The sequence below is a fragment of the Haliaeetus leucocephalus genome, unplaced genomic scaffold (assembly GCF_000737465.1).
Source record: "Haliaeetus leucocephalus isolate CR32 unplaced genomic scaffold, Haliaeetus_leucocephalus-4.0 Scaffold751, whole genome shotgun sequence".
Lineage (NCBI taxonomy): Eukaryota > Metazoa > Chordata > Aves > Accipitriformes > Accipitridae > Haliaeetus > Haliaeetus leucocephalus.
This window is the reverse complement of record NW_010973187.1, coordinates 5,377,191-5,392,904: the sequence shown is the minus strand read 5'-3', so window position 1 is coordinate 5,392,904 and position 15,714 is coordinate 5,377,191. Positions and strand designations below refer to the sequence as shown.

The 15,714-nt window shown below is 37.7% G+C and overlaps 1 protein-coding gene across 1 annotated transcript in view; it reads left to right on the top strand.

Moving 5' to 3' along the window:
- PIK3CG (phosphatidylinositol-4,5-bisphosphate 3-kinase, catalytic subunit gamma) overlaps window positions 1-15,470 on the top strand; it is a 29,122-nt gene extending 13,652 nt beyond the window's left edge. Inside the window, exons 6-10 of the mRNA XM_010580879.1 lie at window positions 1,403-1,493; window positions 5,582-5,712; window positions 6,319-6,430; window positions 8,384-8,541; window positions 13,678-15,470. Of these exons, the coding sequence (XP_010579181.1) occupies window positions 1,403-1,493; window positions 5,582-5,712; window positions 6,319-6,430; window positions 8,384-8,541; window positions 13,678-13,959 (774 nt within the window). The 3' untranslated portion in view covers window positions 13,960-15,470. The remainder of the gene's footprint in view (window positions 1-1,402; window positions 1,494-5,581; window positions 5,713-6,318; window positions 6,431-8,383; window positions 8,542-13,677) is intronic.
- Window positions 15,471-15,714: the final 244 nt, after the last annotated feature.

Genomic DNA, 15,714 nt, shown 5'->3' with positions numbered 1-15,714 from the left:
GCCAGTTCCTGCGCAAAAGATAGTTAACCCACCTAACCCCCTTCCTCACTGTTTTATTGCTGAGCATGACATTATTCAGCATGGAATATCTGTTTGGTTGGTTCCGGTCATCTGCCTGGTTGTGTCCCTTCCCAACCTCTTGTACACTCCCGATCTACTCATAGTGGGGCAGAGTGAGAAACAGAGGCAGCCTGCTTTGCAAACACTGTTCAGCAGTAGCTGGAACATCAGTGTGTTACCAGCATTGCTTTGGTCACAAACCTAAACCACAGCACCATACGAGCTGCTCTGAAGAAAATTAACTTCATCCCAGCCAGATCCAGTTGTCATGGTTTAACCCCAGCCAGCAACTAAGCACCACGCAGCCGCTCACTCACTCCCCCCCCATCCAGTGGGATGGGGGAGAAAATCAGGAAAAGAAGTAAAACTCCTGGATTGAGATAAGAACGATTTAATAGAACAGAAAAGAAGAAACTAATAATGATAATGATAACACTAATAAAATGACAGCAGTAGTAATAAAAGGATTGGAATGTACAAATGATGCGCAGGGCAATTGCTCACCACCCGCCGACCGACACCCAGCCAGTCCCGGAGCAGCAATTCCCTGCCCCCCACTTCCCAGTTCCTAAACTAGATGGGACGTCCCATGGTATGGAATACACTGTTGGCCAGTTTGGGTCAGGTGCCCTGGCTGGGCATGAGAAGCTGAAAAATCCTTGACTATAGTCTAAACACTACTGAGCAACAACTGAAAACATCAGTGTGTTATCAACATTCTTCACATACTGAACTCAAAACATAGCACTGTACCAGCTACTAGGAAGACAGTGAACTCTATTCCAGCTGAAACCAGGACACCAGTACACACTTTTACCCTGTTTTTTCCTGTCATGTGCCATACATACTTCACATTTTGGTGTTCTAGAGAAGGAATCTTATTTAGTACAAGATGGCATGTTTTTCTGATGAAGCGTTTTTACCATTTATTTATGCAATGGGTGAAGTTAAAATTAAAAAGAAATTGGTAGGTAGCATTGCTCTAATATTTCAGTGATTGTTCTGATAAACTGGTTTGTTAGCACTTTTGGGGGTATTTATGGGAAAAAATGGACATACTTTCTAATGTATTCAATCTCAGCTCATGTAGAAATCATACAATATATTTATTAATACTTTATAAAACAGTAGAGTTTGCCTGGGCACAGGACAGATGAGGAAACATAAACCCTGGTTCTGTAACTGATAATCTTGAATGGCTGCACACTTTCTGTATATATCTCTTAATCTGTAAAATAGACAAGTTTAGCCCCACCTCAGAAGTCTAGGTAGTGTTATTTGTGTGAGTAATAAGTAATGTCCAAATAATTTGAAATAACTCAATGTATACATTTGTTACTAGATTCTTCGAATTATGGAATCCATTTGGGAAGCAGAATCCTTGGACCTCTGTTTGTTACCGTATGGTTGTATTTCTACAGGGAACAAAATAGGTATGTGATCACACTTACTGTGATTAGAAATTCAAAATACCATAGTTACAGAACTTGCATATAGGAGAACTATTCTGGTATGCGCTGTGGTCCTGAGATAAATAGCAGTTTATTACACTTTCTGTGAGCAGCCTTCAGTTGTGTCTTAGCAATAGTTTCTGCCCTTCTGATGGGTATCCTTCAACTGATGTACTAGCTTACCTGACTGTGATTCTTGTGCAAGTCCAACTGTTTGAGTCCTGCTGCAAGTTTCTTTTTAATAACGATATTTGGTATGAAAAAGTGGTGAGAGTGAGTGACTTATTCAAGATGTGGTTTAATGTGTTGATAAGAATAAAATAGAGGAGAGAGATAAAATAGCCAAACATTTATGTTTTTTTCCAACCTAAAGCTTCATACTCTATACTACATGGAAGCAACAGCATTACTCAACAGGATGCTCAGGCAGTATTTCTCAGGGGGTATTAGTTCCTGCAGCATGGATGATCTGTTTTCCAGAATTTGTGGTGGGTGAAATCAAGTAGTTGCTTACAAAGCTTCTGGAGAACTGCGTGATGGTGTGTAGAGCAACCTGATCAGCTCTGGAAGAGTCCAATTACATCCAGAAATGCCAAACTCATATATAATTTATACATCCGGATGGCTCCAAACTGACTTTTTGTGGTTGGTTTTGCATATATTATGTACCCTCAGCACATCTACATTGCACAGTTTCCTAGTATCCAGATAATACAGAATTGACTGTAAAGTCAATTTTGCTAAGCAGTTCTTGAACGATTGGTTAGAGGAAAGCCTCTTCAGTGCAGAAAAATTGGGCATGTCCAAATGAAGCTATAGTGCTGAAAAAATGCTTTGGCTGTAAACAGTGCTTCAGTGAGATAGATTAGCAAGTACATCTCTGCCATTTACTTAAAGCTTGAACATGTGTAAAAATTGGCAAGTTTGTTAATTCCTGTCATCGGTGTAGCTGGCAGTGTGATAGTAACTGCATGGTTTGATAAAATAATGATAATATAAATATTGCTATGTGTCTCCCATGATCTCCAGCTTTTTAGTTCTTTTCTTTTTCAGCAATATATTTTGCTTTATGGATCAAACAATAATGAACTGAATCCCAGTAAAATTAAGAACTCTTTTAGTATATATCTGTAATGTACTTCCTCTCTAAAATCCATTGCCACATAAAATTTTTATCATCCTTTCTTTTGACTTCAAGATATCTCAGCAATGCAGAAAACCCAGACTCACTGATAAAATAATTGGTAGTGTGACAGAAAAGTTTCCTTTCTCCTAATATGAGTGTTTTAAAATTAAATAAATCATATTGATAGAATTCTAATAATAAAGGAAATGGGACATTATATATCAAAATACCAACTAACTGTAAATGTAAGGAGGGTTGGGTTTTCTCCTCTCCTTTAGATATGTTATAACAAGCCTGATTTTTGCAGAGGTTTTTACTATTTAATTTAATTTGGTTTAAAATCATCTCAAGACAATGTAATCATTGAAATCATGGAGGAAGGTGGAGGAATTCTGCCAGTGATCCTAGCGTTCTTGTATTCAAGTTACAGACTTCATTATTCTTTCATAATTGACTCCCCATTCTTTTATCTCAAGGAAATAATTTTTTATTTTCCTATATGCATGGGGGAGATGTAAGCATCACAGTAGGGGTGTGGTTAATCACAAAAAGACTCCGGTTCAGTTTGCTGAGAACACCTGCAGCCTAAATTAGTAATACCTAATGTGGGGCACTTTGTTGTAGAGCTTATGCATGTTTGGAACAAAATCAAAGAGTAGTGACATGCAAATGTTCTTTCACAATATTGATATGTGGTCTTCTTCCAAGCTGCTTCTTCCCTCCCTCTTAATATTTCCATGGAACTTGGGGCAGTTTCTGTGTATTGACACAAGGACAGTACCCCAGTTCTACACTGAGCACAGGGAAACAGCCAGGTGCCTCACACCTGAGGCTGGCATCACCTCCTCTGTAAAGCTTTCTCAGTCTGTTGGAGACATCCGCATTCAATGCAGTTTGCAGTTTTGGAAACATCCCTCCTCTCCACTGCTGCTGCCAAATAGACCTCTGTAGGAGGAACTTTCTCTTCTATGTATCACTGGTAAAAGATCATACCCTATTCTCTCTCCCTTTGACACTGCCATATGTTCCCAGCTCTGCAAGGCAATTATCACTACTTACTATGCTGCATCACTGCCAAATTTAAGAAGTTCAAGCTGGCACTTAATGTAAGAGTCACCTGCTTTAGTACCGGAGATCCCCAGAAACACATAGCCTAGTGCATTTACTGCTGCACTTCCTCCCAGTTGAACACAGCCCAGCTGAGATCCTCTATCCCAGTTACTGAAGCTTTCTCTAGGACTAACCATGCCTACCGAGAGGCATGCCTGTATTTAGAAGGATTTGCCAGTAGAGCTATACCATTCCAGCAGATAACTATTTTTACCACGATACCTTTAAAGTATTTACTTGGACAGAATAAGCTGCACAACATTCTGTGTAGGTTTTATACCACTCTTTTGGCAGTGCGGTGCAGAATTGTAAGTAAAAGGTTTTCATTAGCAGCTACTTTAAAATCTGGTGACCTTTCACACTGCAAATCAACATAGGTATGCTGGGGGAAATTTTAAATGCAAGGGGAAGCAGAAGACGCCTCCTGCAACAGCACTGCTCCCCGGGAATCAAGGAGCTGTTGGCCAGTAGAGGGAGGTTGGTGAGCGCAGGCAGGGGAAGCCTTTTCAACAGCTGGAATGTGATCTGGAGCTTGCTCCCAGGAGGAAAACAACAGCTTGACAAGCACAGACCAAAATGCAGAGCTTTTTAATTTGGTGGTATTGGCGGTGGGTTTTGGATGTCATCTTTCCACAATAGTTTTATTACAAACAAATCCAGGCCACTGTCAAGACGGAAGAGATACCTCCAGGGGGTATTCAGCCATGCGTGGAAGGCAGGGGCAGGGAGAGATTACTGCATTGTTACTCTGTTACTGAAAAATTTGCACATAATTCAGTAATTGCAAAAGGGTAGTACTGTGAATAGATAGAAATTCATCTGCTTCAGAGAGAGAGTCAAAGTGAAACCAAATCAGAAACTGCATTGAATCACTTTGGAGAGAAAGGGATATTTTTGTTTGCTTGCTGTCTTTGAGCTGGAGCTGAAGCCAGGATTTTACCTAGAAGACACTGTTGAACTTGAACCAGAGGAAGAAGATAAAATATTTCCAGTTACCAAATAAGTTCAACTAAAATCTGACCTTCCCCCATACAGGCATGCCCAGTACAAGGGCAGACTGCATTTGCTAGTCTTGGCTACAATGCAGAGTTGTGTTGCAGCCTCTGCTTCTGCTTTTCTCTCTAGCTTCCCCTTCATCGCATGCCATGTTAGTACGAACAGTACAAGTCCTTGTTTCTGCACCGTATTGCTGTGATGTGCTGATTTGCCTTTGTGAGGATCTGTTCAGTTTAGGGACTGTTCAGTTTAGGGACCGACCTCTGGGCCCCAACAGCTAGAGCTTTCCATCAGCAATCCCACTGCTACACCCCACTGTGTACTGATATTTCTGAACCTTTCTGTGCCTATGCACACTTAAGCTTAAACTGGATTTACTGCAGAAGGGCCAGCTCTGTTCCTCTGCCACAACTCTGGCAACACGTGCATCCCTAGGCTGCTGCAACGGTGCAGCTCCTCAGATTTGTGAAGTTGGAGAGAAGCTGGTGGGAATGTGAATGGTACCTGGGCTTCTGCAGGGGATCAGGACAGGAGGTAGTTCCTCTCCTTGGGAAAAGCCTTATGCAGAGAGTCCCCACTCATCATGTAATTCTTTCCATTTTAAAAGGTTTTACATTCTCATGGATGTTTAGGATGCCAGGCTAGTTACGAGCCCTGGCTGGTTTCAGCTGGGAATGAATAAGAACCACTGTTGCTTGTAAAATAAATCTCTGCTCACAACCTATAAAATTCTGCAGTTGATTTAAAAACCACAGTTTTAAATTTAATTTTGCATATTTTTAATATGCTTTGATATAAATTTAATAACTTCTTTTACCTTTTTCCTTGTTTTCTCTAGGAATGATTGAAATTGTGAAAGATGCTACAACAATTGCCAAAATTCAGCAGAGTACAGTTGGCAACACTGGTGCATTTAAGGATGAAATACTAAACCAGTGGCTCAAGGAAAGATGCATGATTGAAGAGAAGGTGAGTTCTTTGAATTTTTAAGTAGCATTTTCAAATGCACCCTACTAATTTAGAGGCACAGAGCCCATACGGTTGTGTTTGTGTTACTTACATGAGTTTGAAAAATCCATTCGTTTTCCCTGTACTCCGTCGTGGGTGTCTGTGAAAGAGCCTTTAGTATCCAGCTGGCAGCCGAGGTCCTAAGAAACAAGGTGTTTTAGAAATGACTCCTTTGTTAGTGGTATTTAGAAATGATACATGAGGAGCAGGTTGAAAGGACATCTAGGAACACTGGAAGGCAGTGTGGTTTCAGAGGATTTAAATACAGGTTTGGGTACTCACAATTCCTTTGCGTAGGTAGGTCCACTGACCTGCTGGAGATTTCTGCCAGCTTTTTTTCTCAGAAAGCATGGGCAACTATATGCTTATTTTATTTGTGCTAAGGTACAGAACCTGCTTGCACAGTACAGTGAGTGCAATGCAGGGCTCTGATCTTAATCTCTGCTGTGCAACGGTGTATTTTATAAGACAGTTTGTCTAACTGATGATAGATACATGTCAACAGAAAGGCATATGACTGAACTGAGTTTCCAGCATTGGAGCATTTAACATCTCTAAGATTTTCAGTTTCAGGCAGCTGTGGAAAGATTTGTTTATTCTTGTGCTGGATACTGTGTGGCAACCTTCGTACTTGGAATAGGAGACAGGCACAATGACAACATTATGATTACAGAAACAGGTGAGTTATTTTTTGAGAATTTCGTAGAAGAAGTGGGGACTGTCTGTACTTCATTAGATTTTTCTTTCATTTTAATAAATAATGCATTTAACAATGAATGAAGAGACACAATCCGGTTCTGTCAGCATTGCTTACAAGTTCAGGTCCTCCTGTGACATTGAAATGCATTGTCACCCCTTTTGGCCTTCATATAGGCTCTAGATATTTATCATTAATAATACCGTTCTTTTCCAAGGACAAATTTGTTACAAACTAAGTCATGAGGAATGTAAAACTAATTTTTTTAGTGTCTAGATCTGAGATGTAAAAACTAAAAAACTTTAAAAAGCAGACAGCTGTTCACCTGTCTGAAGTGTGGGTGTGGTTCTGACAGTGTTCAGTGGAACTGTATCTGTGTCAGAATTCAGATGTTATTGGACTATTTTCACTTCCGAGGAACATAATTGCTTTATATAGCTTTATAGAAAATCGTAGAAAATAAGTGTACACTGAGAGTGTTGGTTTTGCTACTGAAGTCTGTGGGATGGTTGCAATCCTCCTGAAAGAACCACAGGTTTTTTGTATGACAAACTTTGGGAATTATTTCTGTAGCTGCACATTGGTTCATCCCTAATTTTACTTACCTGTGGAAGTCCCAGAAAGGACCCCAGAATAAGCAGTACATATGGAGGAGTTTTATTTAATCTAAGAAATTCACTTCCAGTTTCATGATCCTCTTGCTTCATAATTAATCTTTACATAATGCTAAGAGACAGAAAATACTTTTGGGCTTAGGTAGAAGGCTGTATATTTAATATTAATTATATTATAGTTAAAGTTTTACCAGTTGAAGACTAGAGAGAAGTACCCTGAAGGCAGAAATGAGCTAATTGAAGACTACAGTAGAAAAGTTCACTTGAAGTCCTTGAGGAAAAGAAGACAAAGAAATGCTTTAATTTCAACATTATGTATAATACAATGCAATGTTAGTGCCTATTGGCAGAAAATGAGGGACAGGTCAGTAGAAAGAGAGACAGGGAAAAAAAGGTTATTCTGTTGTGGTCAGGAGCAGGTTTGCCTTAGAGTCTTTAACAGGAGCTGTCTTGAGCAACAGAAGCCAGAATGATGTCAGTCTGAGAGGTCTGCAGAGAATGTCACATTCAGTAGGTTGGGAGGACTTGGAAACTGGCTGAAATGCTGGAACATCTAAGGATGTTCCACCTATGCATCACTGTTAAGTATCATCTTACATAATTTGATGTTTTATCTTTTTTTTATACATGTACCACTATTACAAATCTGTGGTTTTTAGTAACCATACTCTTTTATCCTTACATCTTGTCTGCCAGTGAAAGTAATAAAGTAATCTGAAAAGCAGCAGCACACTCCAGTCCTGTAAGTGTAGCGATCCTTAAAAGGGCTGTTATTCATCGCTTTCCTGGGAACTGATACACTACTACAGTCTCAAAGTTATCCAAAGGGTGACGATGCAAACTTATTCTGCACACTGTAGTGTGATTTAGAAATGGGTAATGCAGGTCTGTGAGGAAGAAGCATGTTCTAGTGAATTACATTAGCCAAGGAGCTGGATAGCGCCAGAATCCCGTGGGTATTTGAAACATAATCCACAAGCCTTTCCTATGTATTGATGTGCTGGAAGCTGATTGTTATGGATCTGAGGCACAAGCTTTCCTTGGTTGATTTTTGAAAAGCTGTGAGTGTATGTTTAGAAAATACAGCAGTTCTGCCAGGTTTTTAACAACTGCCAAAGATAAACAAAAAGTAATTTTGCCAAGAGGACAAAATTACATATTTTTTTTAAAAAAGAGAGAAAATAGTCTTTTCTGCTGAGCTAAAGAGTGATCATATATACCCCCAAAAAAGAGGTTTTGGAATTATTGTGAATACAAGTAAGTGTTCTTGGCAGTTTATTGTATTTGAGCCTAACTGTAACTTCTTCTTCTCCTTATGAAGGTAACCTTTTCCATATTGATTTTGGCCACATTCTTGGAAATTATAAAAGCTTCCTTGGAATTAATAAGGAAAGAGTTCCTTTTGTGCTGACTCCGGATTTTCTGTTTGTCATGGGGACTTCTGGAAAGAAGACAAGTCTCCATTTCCATAAATTTCAGGTAAAGAGTGACTATCTAGCTGCAAATCAATTAAGCAATGTTTTTTATGCTCTGAAATGAACATTAGTGCCTTAGTTCTCAAAGGTCTAGGCTCCTGGGTATTATGTTAATAAAATTTACTGAATCATCATACAATTCCAGGATATTTTAGGTCCAATGAAAAGCAAAAATTATCTGTAGGATTATGGGAACTAGAACTCAAACATCAACAAAGCCACACTGAAAAACTTCAGTTAGCAGCAGACTAGATAGGCAGTCCTTTCTTTGTTTCTTGTCTTTTTTGAAAATACTTTGTAGAGGGCTTCAGTATTTGGTCCTGTTAGAGGAGACTCATAGCACTAAGCGGAACCTTCTGTGTAGCACAAGCAGGTGCGAGGCATTCCTCAGTTGGCTTTGCCAGTGTTATTCCCTCCCAGTTCTGCCCTCATATTCTGAGGCTTGGACTACTGCATCTGAATAGAATTCTGCAGTGACCTTAAGCTATGTCAGATTCTGTTTTTGTGAAGTGGGTGGACTTAATGCTCTGAAAGAAAAGAATGGTATTAAAAATCTATTCTATTGCAGCTTCCATTTGAAATTGAGCCCCTCCAAAACAGTTTTGACTTTTCAAGCTTGTGTAGGACCTAGGTGAGGAGGGAGAAAAGCAAAATGCTGTTTAGTATGTTTAATGAAATGGTTGACAGCGTGGCTGAGCAGAAATAAATGGATGTCTGGGGTGTTATTCCTGTGCTTATCTTTAGGGACTTTAAATAAGTGCCTGATTAGAAAGCAGGTTCCCTGTAATATCAAAAGAAAAAGTCTCCTCCAGAGTATGAGTCAAAGCAAAAGCCTAACTTAGATGTTCTGGATTCCCTGTGGATGAACCAGTGTCTCTGTCCTGGTAAGGAGTCTGGTTTTCTAACCTGAGTACCTAATTAAGGTTCTTAATGCTGGATAGCGAATATGTCCCTTTGAACATGTACATGATTGTACAGCAAATAACAAGGCAGTTGTCATCCTTGAGCCCAGACTTCTAAAAATAACTAAGGAACCAGGTGCGATTTTTGAGTCTTTGTTTTGTGCAAGGACTAGCTTTATCACGGTGCAGGTGTTTTGATGGGGGCTTGTAGCTCAAAAGATTTAAGAGCAGTGTGGGTTTTGCTATGGGAGCAGAATGCTAAGCCCATGTTGTCAGAGAAGCTTGTGAGCTGTGCTGCATATAGGAAAGATGCTGTTGCCACAGCTGTAAGCCATGTGCAAGTGTGGAGCTGAAACACCACCCTAGGGTATGCCATTTCATAGAAGAGCTCTGTTCTGGAAGCAGAAAATAGTTGAAAATGTGAAAGTGTGCTAATGGAGAATTGGAAAACTAGCAACCTATTAGTGTCTGCAGTTAGGTGATGTGTTCGTATGTACGGATCATCCGGCTTTTTAGAGAATATCTGACCTTTACTTCAGCAGCCTAAATACCAAAAGCAATAGGAGGTGATTTTGGTCTTAGCCTCTCTTCAACAAGCCATGCCTTCATCATACAGTCCTGGGTTTGACTGAATACACACTTGCTTACTCTGGTACGAATTTCTAAATACTGCTACCATCCCACTAATGCAGATGGAGTAGGAATGCTGTGATAATGCCAGTATGGTTTCCATTAGTGTCGTTAACCAAATGAAAGGTGATTCATGTCCTTTAGCTTTGTGAACTGTGACCATGAGATGTGACCTGGTCATTTTAAGCGGGATGATTTAGGCACAGACAACAATACTGACCAAAAAAGTGTAAGTTCACGTACAGTTCTGCTGCATTAGACACTGTTTTTATAAACTACTATTCCAGTAGTACATTAAAAGGCTTTTCTGTCTCAAAGACCAATGAAAAGAAAGTTAAAATACTTCCATTCAAGTAAAACAGTAACACAGAGCAAGATCTGCATCACATATTTTGCTGTAAAAAATATATGTTTTAATTATATGGTCACAGCACAAAAATAAACAAAATTATAGCTTCACTTTTCAACTGTTTCATCATGTTTCCTAATATTGAGGGATTCATTCAGTGTACTTGCTGACTCATTCATGTATTAATGGAAAAGTCTCAGCATTTATCCTTCATTAATTTTTAAGAGCATCTCTCATTATTTTGTACTTCAACTACATTAAAGTAGGTTGTACTTCAGAGGAATCCTTTGGTTTTTACAGGCTTTGGTGTTTTTGATATTTTAAAATACCTACTTTATTAAAAAATTTATTTCTTTGTCACCTATTGGGTACAGTCCCTACAGATGTGTTAGCCATAGCTCATATTGCAGGTGTCAGAGAAGGTTAATTAGACAAATAATTTTGACTGAAGTTCACTGCAACATAGTATAGTTCATTATTAGTGAACTTCTAAAGCTGTCAGTGGCCTGGCAACTTTTCTGGAACTAGCAATAAAGTTCATTCCTATTAGCTTTTAATCTAAATTTTGCTTCCCTTTTTGTTTGCGCTCATTATGATAGTTTAATGAAAATTAGAGGCCAGAAGTTATTAGTGACATCACAGAAATGCTTAGTAGGAAGCAGTATTTAATGGTCTTTTGTCCTAATTGCAAAAATGTATTTAAGCATGACTTAATCTGAGAATTTTTCTGTTCCATCTATGAATTTTTCAGCTGCCTTAGTACTGTCCAGATTTCTCTTGCTGTAGGTGTCGTATGTGGTGGCATTTCCTTTCCAGCCTTTGGCCGAAACCCATGCAACTCTTTTACTCCTATATACAGGCAACTTTTTCACTTCTTACTTGTAGAAACCCTTGAGAGAGCCTCATCTAAGATCTTCATAGTCTTTTGAGCTTTGTCTACCTGCCTATTATTAGTTTGCCTAAAATTGTCTTTGCATTAGATTTTGAATGCATTTTTATTCATTATATTTTATTTAATTCATTGGTTTTGCATTACTCTGCTGACTTGACAATAGAGAGATCTGTATTTTCAGTAGTAATCAAATTCTTCTATACCATTTGTTTACAAAATCACATGTATTTGTCAAATAAAGGTGACAGAAAGCAGGACGGTGTATAATTCATCACTGAAAAATACTTATTTGTAGTATACTGTACAGGGAAGGGATGGCCTATATAACAGAAATTGGATACTTTATATTATAAAAATGCCTGACCTTTAGGATACTAATACTTAAGACAGTTTCAAGCTCTCAAAATAATTATTCTTTATTGTCTGTTGGACAAGGGATTTTGGGTTCTCCTCAGCTCCTCTCATTTTGCCGATGGCTTTAGATTAGTTAGCAGCTTTATCCTTAATCCCATGGTAAACATCTACATATCCTTGACACATATGTATGTGTTATTTTTGGTTCTCTCTGCCTCGCTTAGAAGTGTAAAAATTAGTTTTCTTGGAAGATGTTAATTCAAAACTCCATTCAGTTCCTGTCTGCATCAATAACTGTAACAGGCAGATACAGATTTTTTTAATCTTTTGAATTCCTGCAAGGACTGCCTTTGAGATGCAGTGATGCCAGGTTCTTGACTGCATAATTGTTTTTCTGTCTCAGACACCCGCAGTAGTGAGATGCATCATCCACACAGAAATGTAAAACCTTCTTTGATACAACTATAAAGAGCTTTCATCGCTTTCAAGGGAAACAAAACACACACTAACTCTTGTGACAAGATTTCCCTGTTTGAAGTTGATAAGTAGATACATAAGTAGAATTTCTCCCCCCCTCCCACAGTGTTATGGAGAAACTAATCCCTGTGATAAGATGATGTTTTCTGTTGTAAATTGTGCTTTGACCATTGCAATTTATCTTCTGCTTCACTAGAGCTAAGCTAACATTAGAGTTCGTAAGTATGATCTTATTTCAGGACAGAATTTATTTGGAAACAGAGTGAAAGATTTAAGGGCCCAGGCAATAGGAAAAAAGAAACCCTACAGATCTTCAACATATCATCTTCCTTCCTTAGTATCTTCCTAACCTGTCTGGTTGGTTGTCCTGGTGTTGCTGATGTGAACAGTGATAGATGTTAAGATTATTTGTGCACTTCCTACTGTTTCTAAGGAACAAAAAAACCCATACAACTTGTCAAAAATAGACGGTGTTCTAGAGGGCTGATGAGATTTGGTGGAACTTTACATGAAAATATTTGGATTTCTTACGCATTCTTTAATAAATTCATATACATTTGTGGAAAGGTAAAATTGAATATTTAATTGGGTAAAAATTAGCATTGCTTCAGCTTTGGTTTTAACAGCAACAACCTTCTTGGAAGTATTTTTCATCTTTTTGCATTACTGCATTGCAGGCTCAGTTTAACTTTCTGATATATGATTGAGTTCTTCATTGCATTGTCTTTCTTAAGATGTTATTTCTAAAAGTAAATGAGTAATAAATTTAATCATTTCAGTTTACGTATTAGTCACTTAGCATTAAATATTCTTTTAAAAAGCATTGCATGTTTTTCCAAGCTGCAGAAATTTCATTCTTCTAAAGGTTATGTTGTTAAGCACAAATTACTTGCATATGGAAGTGAAAAACCTATTAAAAAAATATAAATCTGTGGAATCCAGTGTGACAGTACATGAACGTAGAAGTCCTACAGGAGCTGTCAGCTGGAAAAATTTCCTAGAATACCAAGCCTGAAAAATCTTCTCCATTAAATAAGCCGTCACCTCTGCAAAGTTAATAGGCATCTATATAAAATGAAGAACAGTCCCCTGGAGGTGCTACTTTATTCAATATCACTTGCCAGCCATGGTCTTTAAATGGGAACATACCAATTGGAAAGGAAGACAATGAATTACTGCTGTCTCTTTTAACAGCCACAGAAAGAGATTATACAACAGGGAAATTAATTTGAAATTTTGGTGAAGCTAAGGTTTTATGCTTTAGTAATTAATAAAATATTATTAAAAAGAGCCTTTAGTTTGTACACCAAACCAGTACTTTTTGCCCCAAAGTGTGGTAATGGATGAAGTAATACCGAGCGATGGATGCAGAAGTTCACTTCACATTTCTGCTCAGGTGAACGGCTCTGTTGGGTCTCCTCTCTCTGACATAATTGAGTGATTAAATAGCATTGGTTAATGAGAGTCCTGTGAAATTCTTACACTGTCCCTCTCAGTTCACCTCATCAATTAACAAAAAATTCTTCTCTCTTGTAGGATGTATGTGTGAAGGCTTATTTAGCTCTTCGACATCACACAAACCTGCTGATCATCCTGTTCTCCATGATGCTAATGACTGGAATGCCCCAATTAACCAGCAAAGAGGATATTGAATATATCCGGGATGCACTGACAGTAGGGAAAAGTGAAGAAGATGCCAAAAAGCATTTTCTTGATCAGATAGAGGTTTGCAGAGATAAGGGCTGGACTGTGCAATTTAACTGGTTTTTACATCTTGTGCTTGGAATCAAGCAAGGAGTAGAAAAGCATTCTGCTTAATATTTTATGTAAATTAACTGTGGGTGTGAATAGGAGGTTAGTGAGTCTACATGTTATTTATGAATTCTGAATAAATGAGCAGTCAAAATTGCCTTTACTTTGCTGGCAGCTTAAATGGATCTTCTAAAAAGGCAAGGACTTTTGCTCTACACCTCCCGAAGATCTTCTGCAGTTAATTTTTTATTTTTCTTGTTTTTAATGTCTAATGACACTTCACGTTGCTGGATTCTTTTAACTAGTTGCTTTGCTGATGTGGCCTGCATTTTTCTTGTTTTCTTTAGTAATAACGTGAGATAAATATGAAGGAGGAGCTTCAGTAAGATGATAACCTGCAAATTCAAACAGAAATCCCCTATGACATTACCTTAATTGTTCATGAAGTCAAGCCCTTCAAAAGCAGAAGAATCTATTTAAAATCTATGGTTATATTGAAATCCCTGTAGGCAATTCACTTCTTTCTCAGGATCGCTTACGCTGAAGTGTAGTTCACCCACATCCCTCTCTTTTGTCCCTTCCTTAACACTTTGTCCTTTTTGGATTTTTAATATGTTGTCAGCAGAAAACAGCTTTGGCTCTACCACTAGAGGAAATTACCTTACTATTATTGTAGCCTCCTGCATAGACAACTGAGCTTGACTGTCCTGCGAGAAGAACTTCATAGTTACCTGGAAGTTCCTCAGGTTTGAACCTGAAATTCTGAAGGTTTAATTTTGAAAGGTTTTTTACTGTACTTTTTAATAGGGAACATCTGTATTATGTTACAGATCATATTCTTACTGTAACGTTACTAAAAATCCACCTGTATAGTAAAAGCTTTGTAGAAAAAGCAATGGTACTTCTTTACTCCTCAGAGAAAACTCCTTATGTAAGAGAAATTGACATTTTACCAAATATTTGAGAAACCCAAAGTTATTTATTCTTTGGTGATATATTTTCAGGATATACCTAGAAGGAATTAAATGTAATCTTTGAAATTGTGTATATTTTGCTATTTATTTTTAAATTCCTTAAGAGACTATACTACTGAAAAGCTATTTATGAAAGAAAAAAAAATCCTTATCTTTAATTTCAATATTTAAACTTAAAGGAGGAAAAAATGGGCAGTGTTAACTAGAATTGTAACTTCTCTGCTGTAGGATGCCTGCAAATCATCAAGTCTGCCTATGGTAGGAAAGGAAAAAATATACAGCATGAATTAGTCTTTGACTTGAATTATTGTGGTATACTTCCTGCTAATTGATTTTACCAAAGAGAGAAGATGGCTTACAATATTGCTTTTTTGCACTTGTGCCTGTGTAATTTCTTCTTTCATTGTAGTGTTACATGGGTTTTACATTACATATAAATGATTAACTGAATTTTTAATTCTGTTATCATTTGCTTTGATCATTTCACAGAACTGTTAAGATTTTAACTACTGCTACCACTGTTACTACTGAGTGTATTCTTGAAAGATTTTTAATAAATGTACTGTAATTGGTGTCTCAGTTATGAGATATAGCCAATCTATTCTTGAAGTGTAGATGTTTAATAGGTTACTGTGCACAACTATTTTTGATGTATATGGTAGACTCTAGTTAAGGAAATCTAAAAACTTAAAATGTATTTTGTTCTTCTGTTACATTATTATTCCATGCAAGATAGGCATAAGACCATACTAAAATATAAACTAAATGGTGAATGTTGTCAGTAAAATGGTATTTTTAGATTTGTATTTCATAGATCTGAAATAAATTGACATGTTCTATTCTGAAT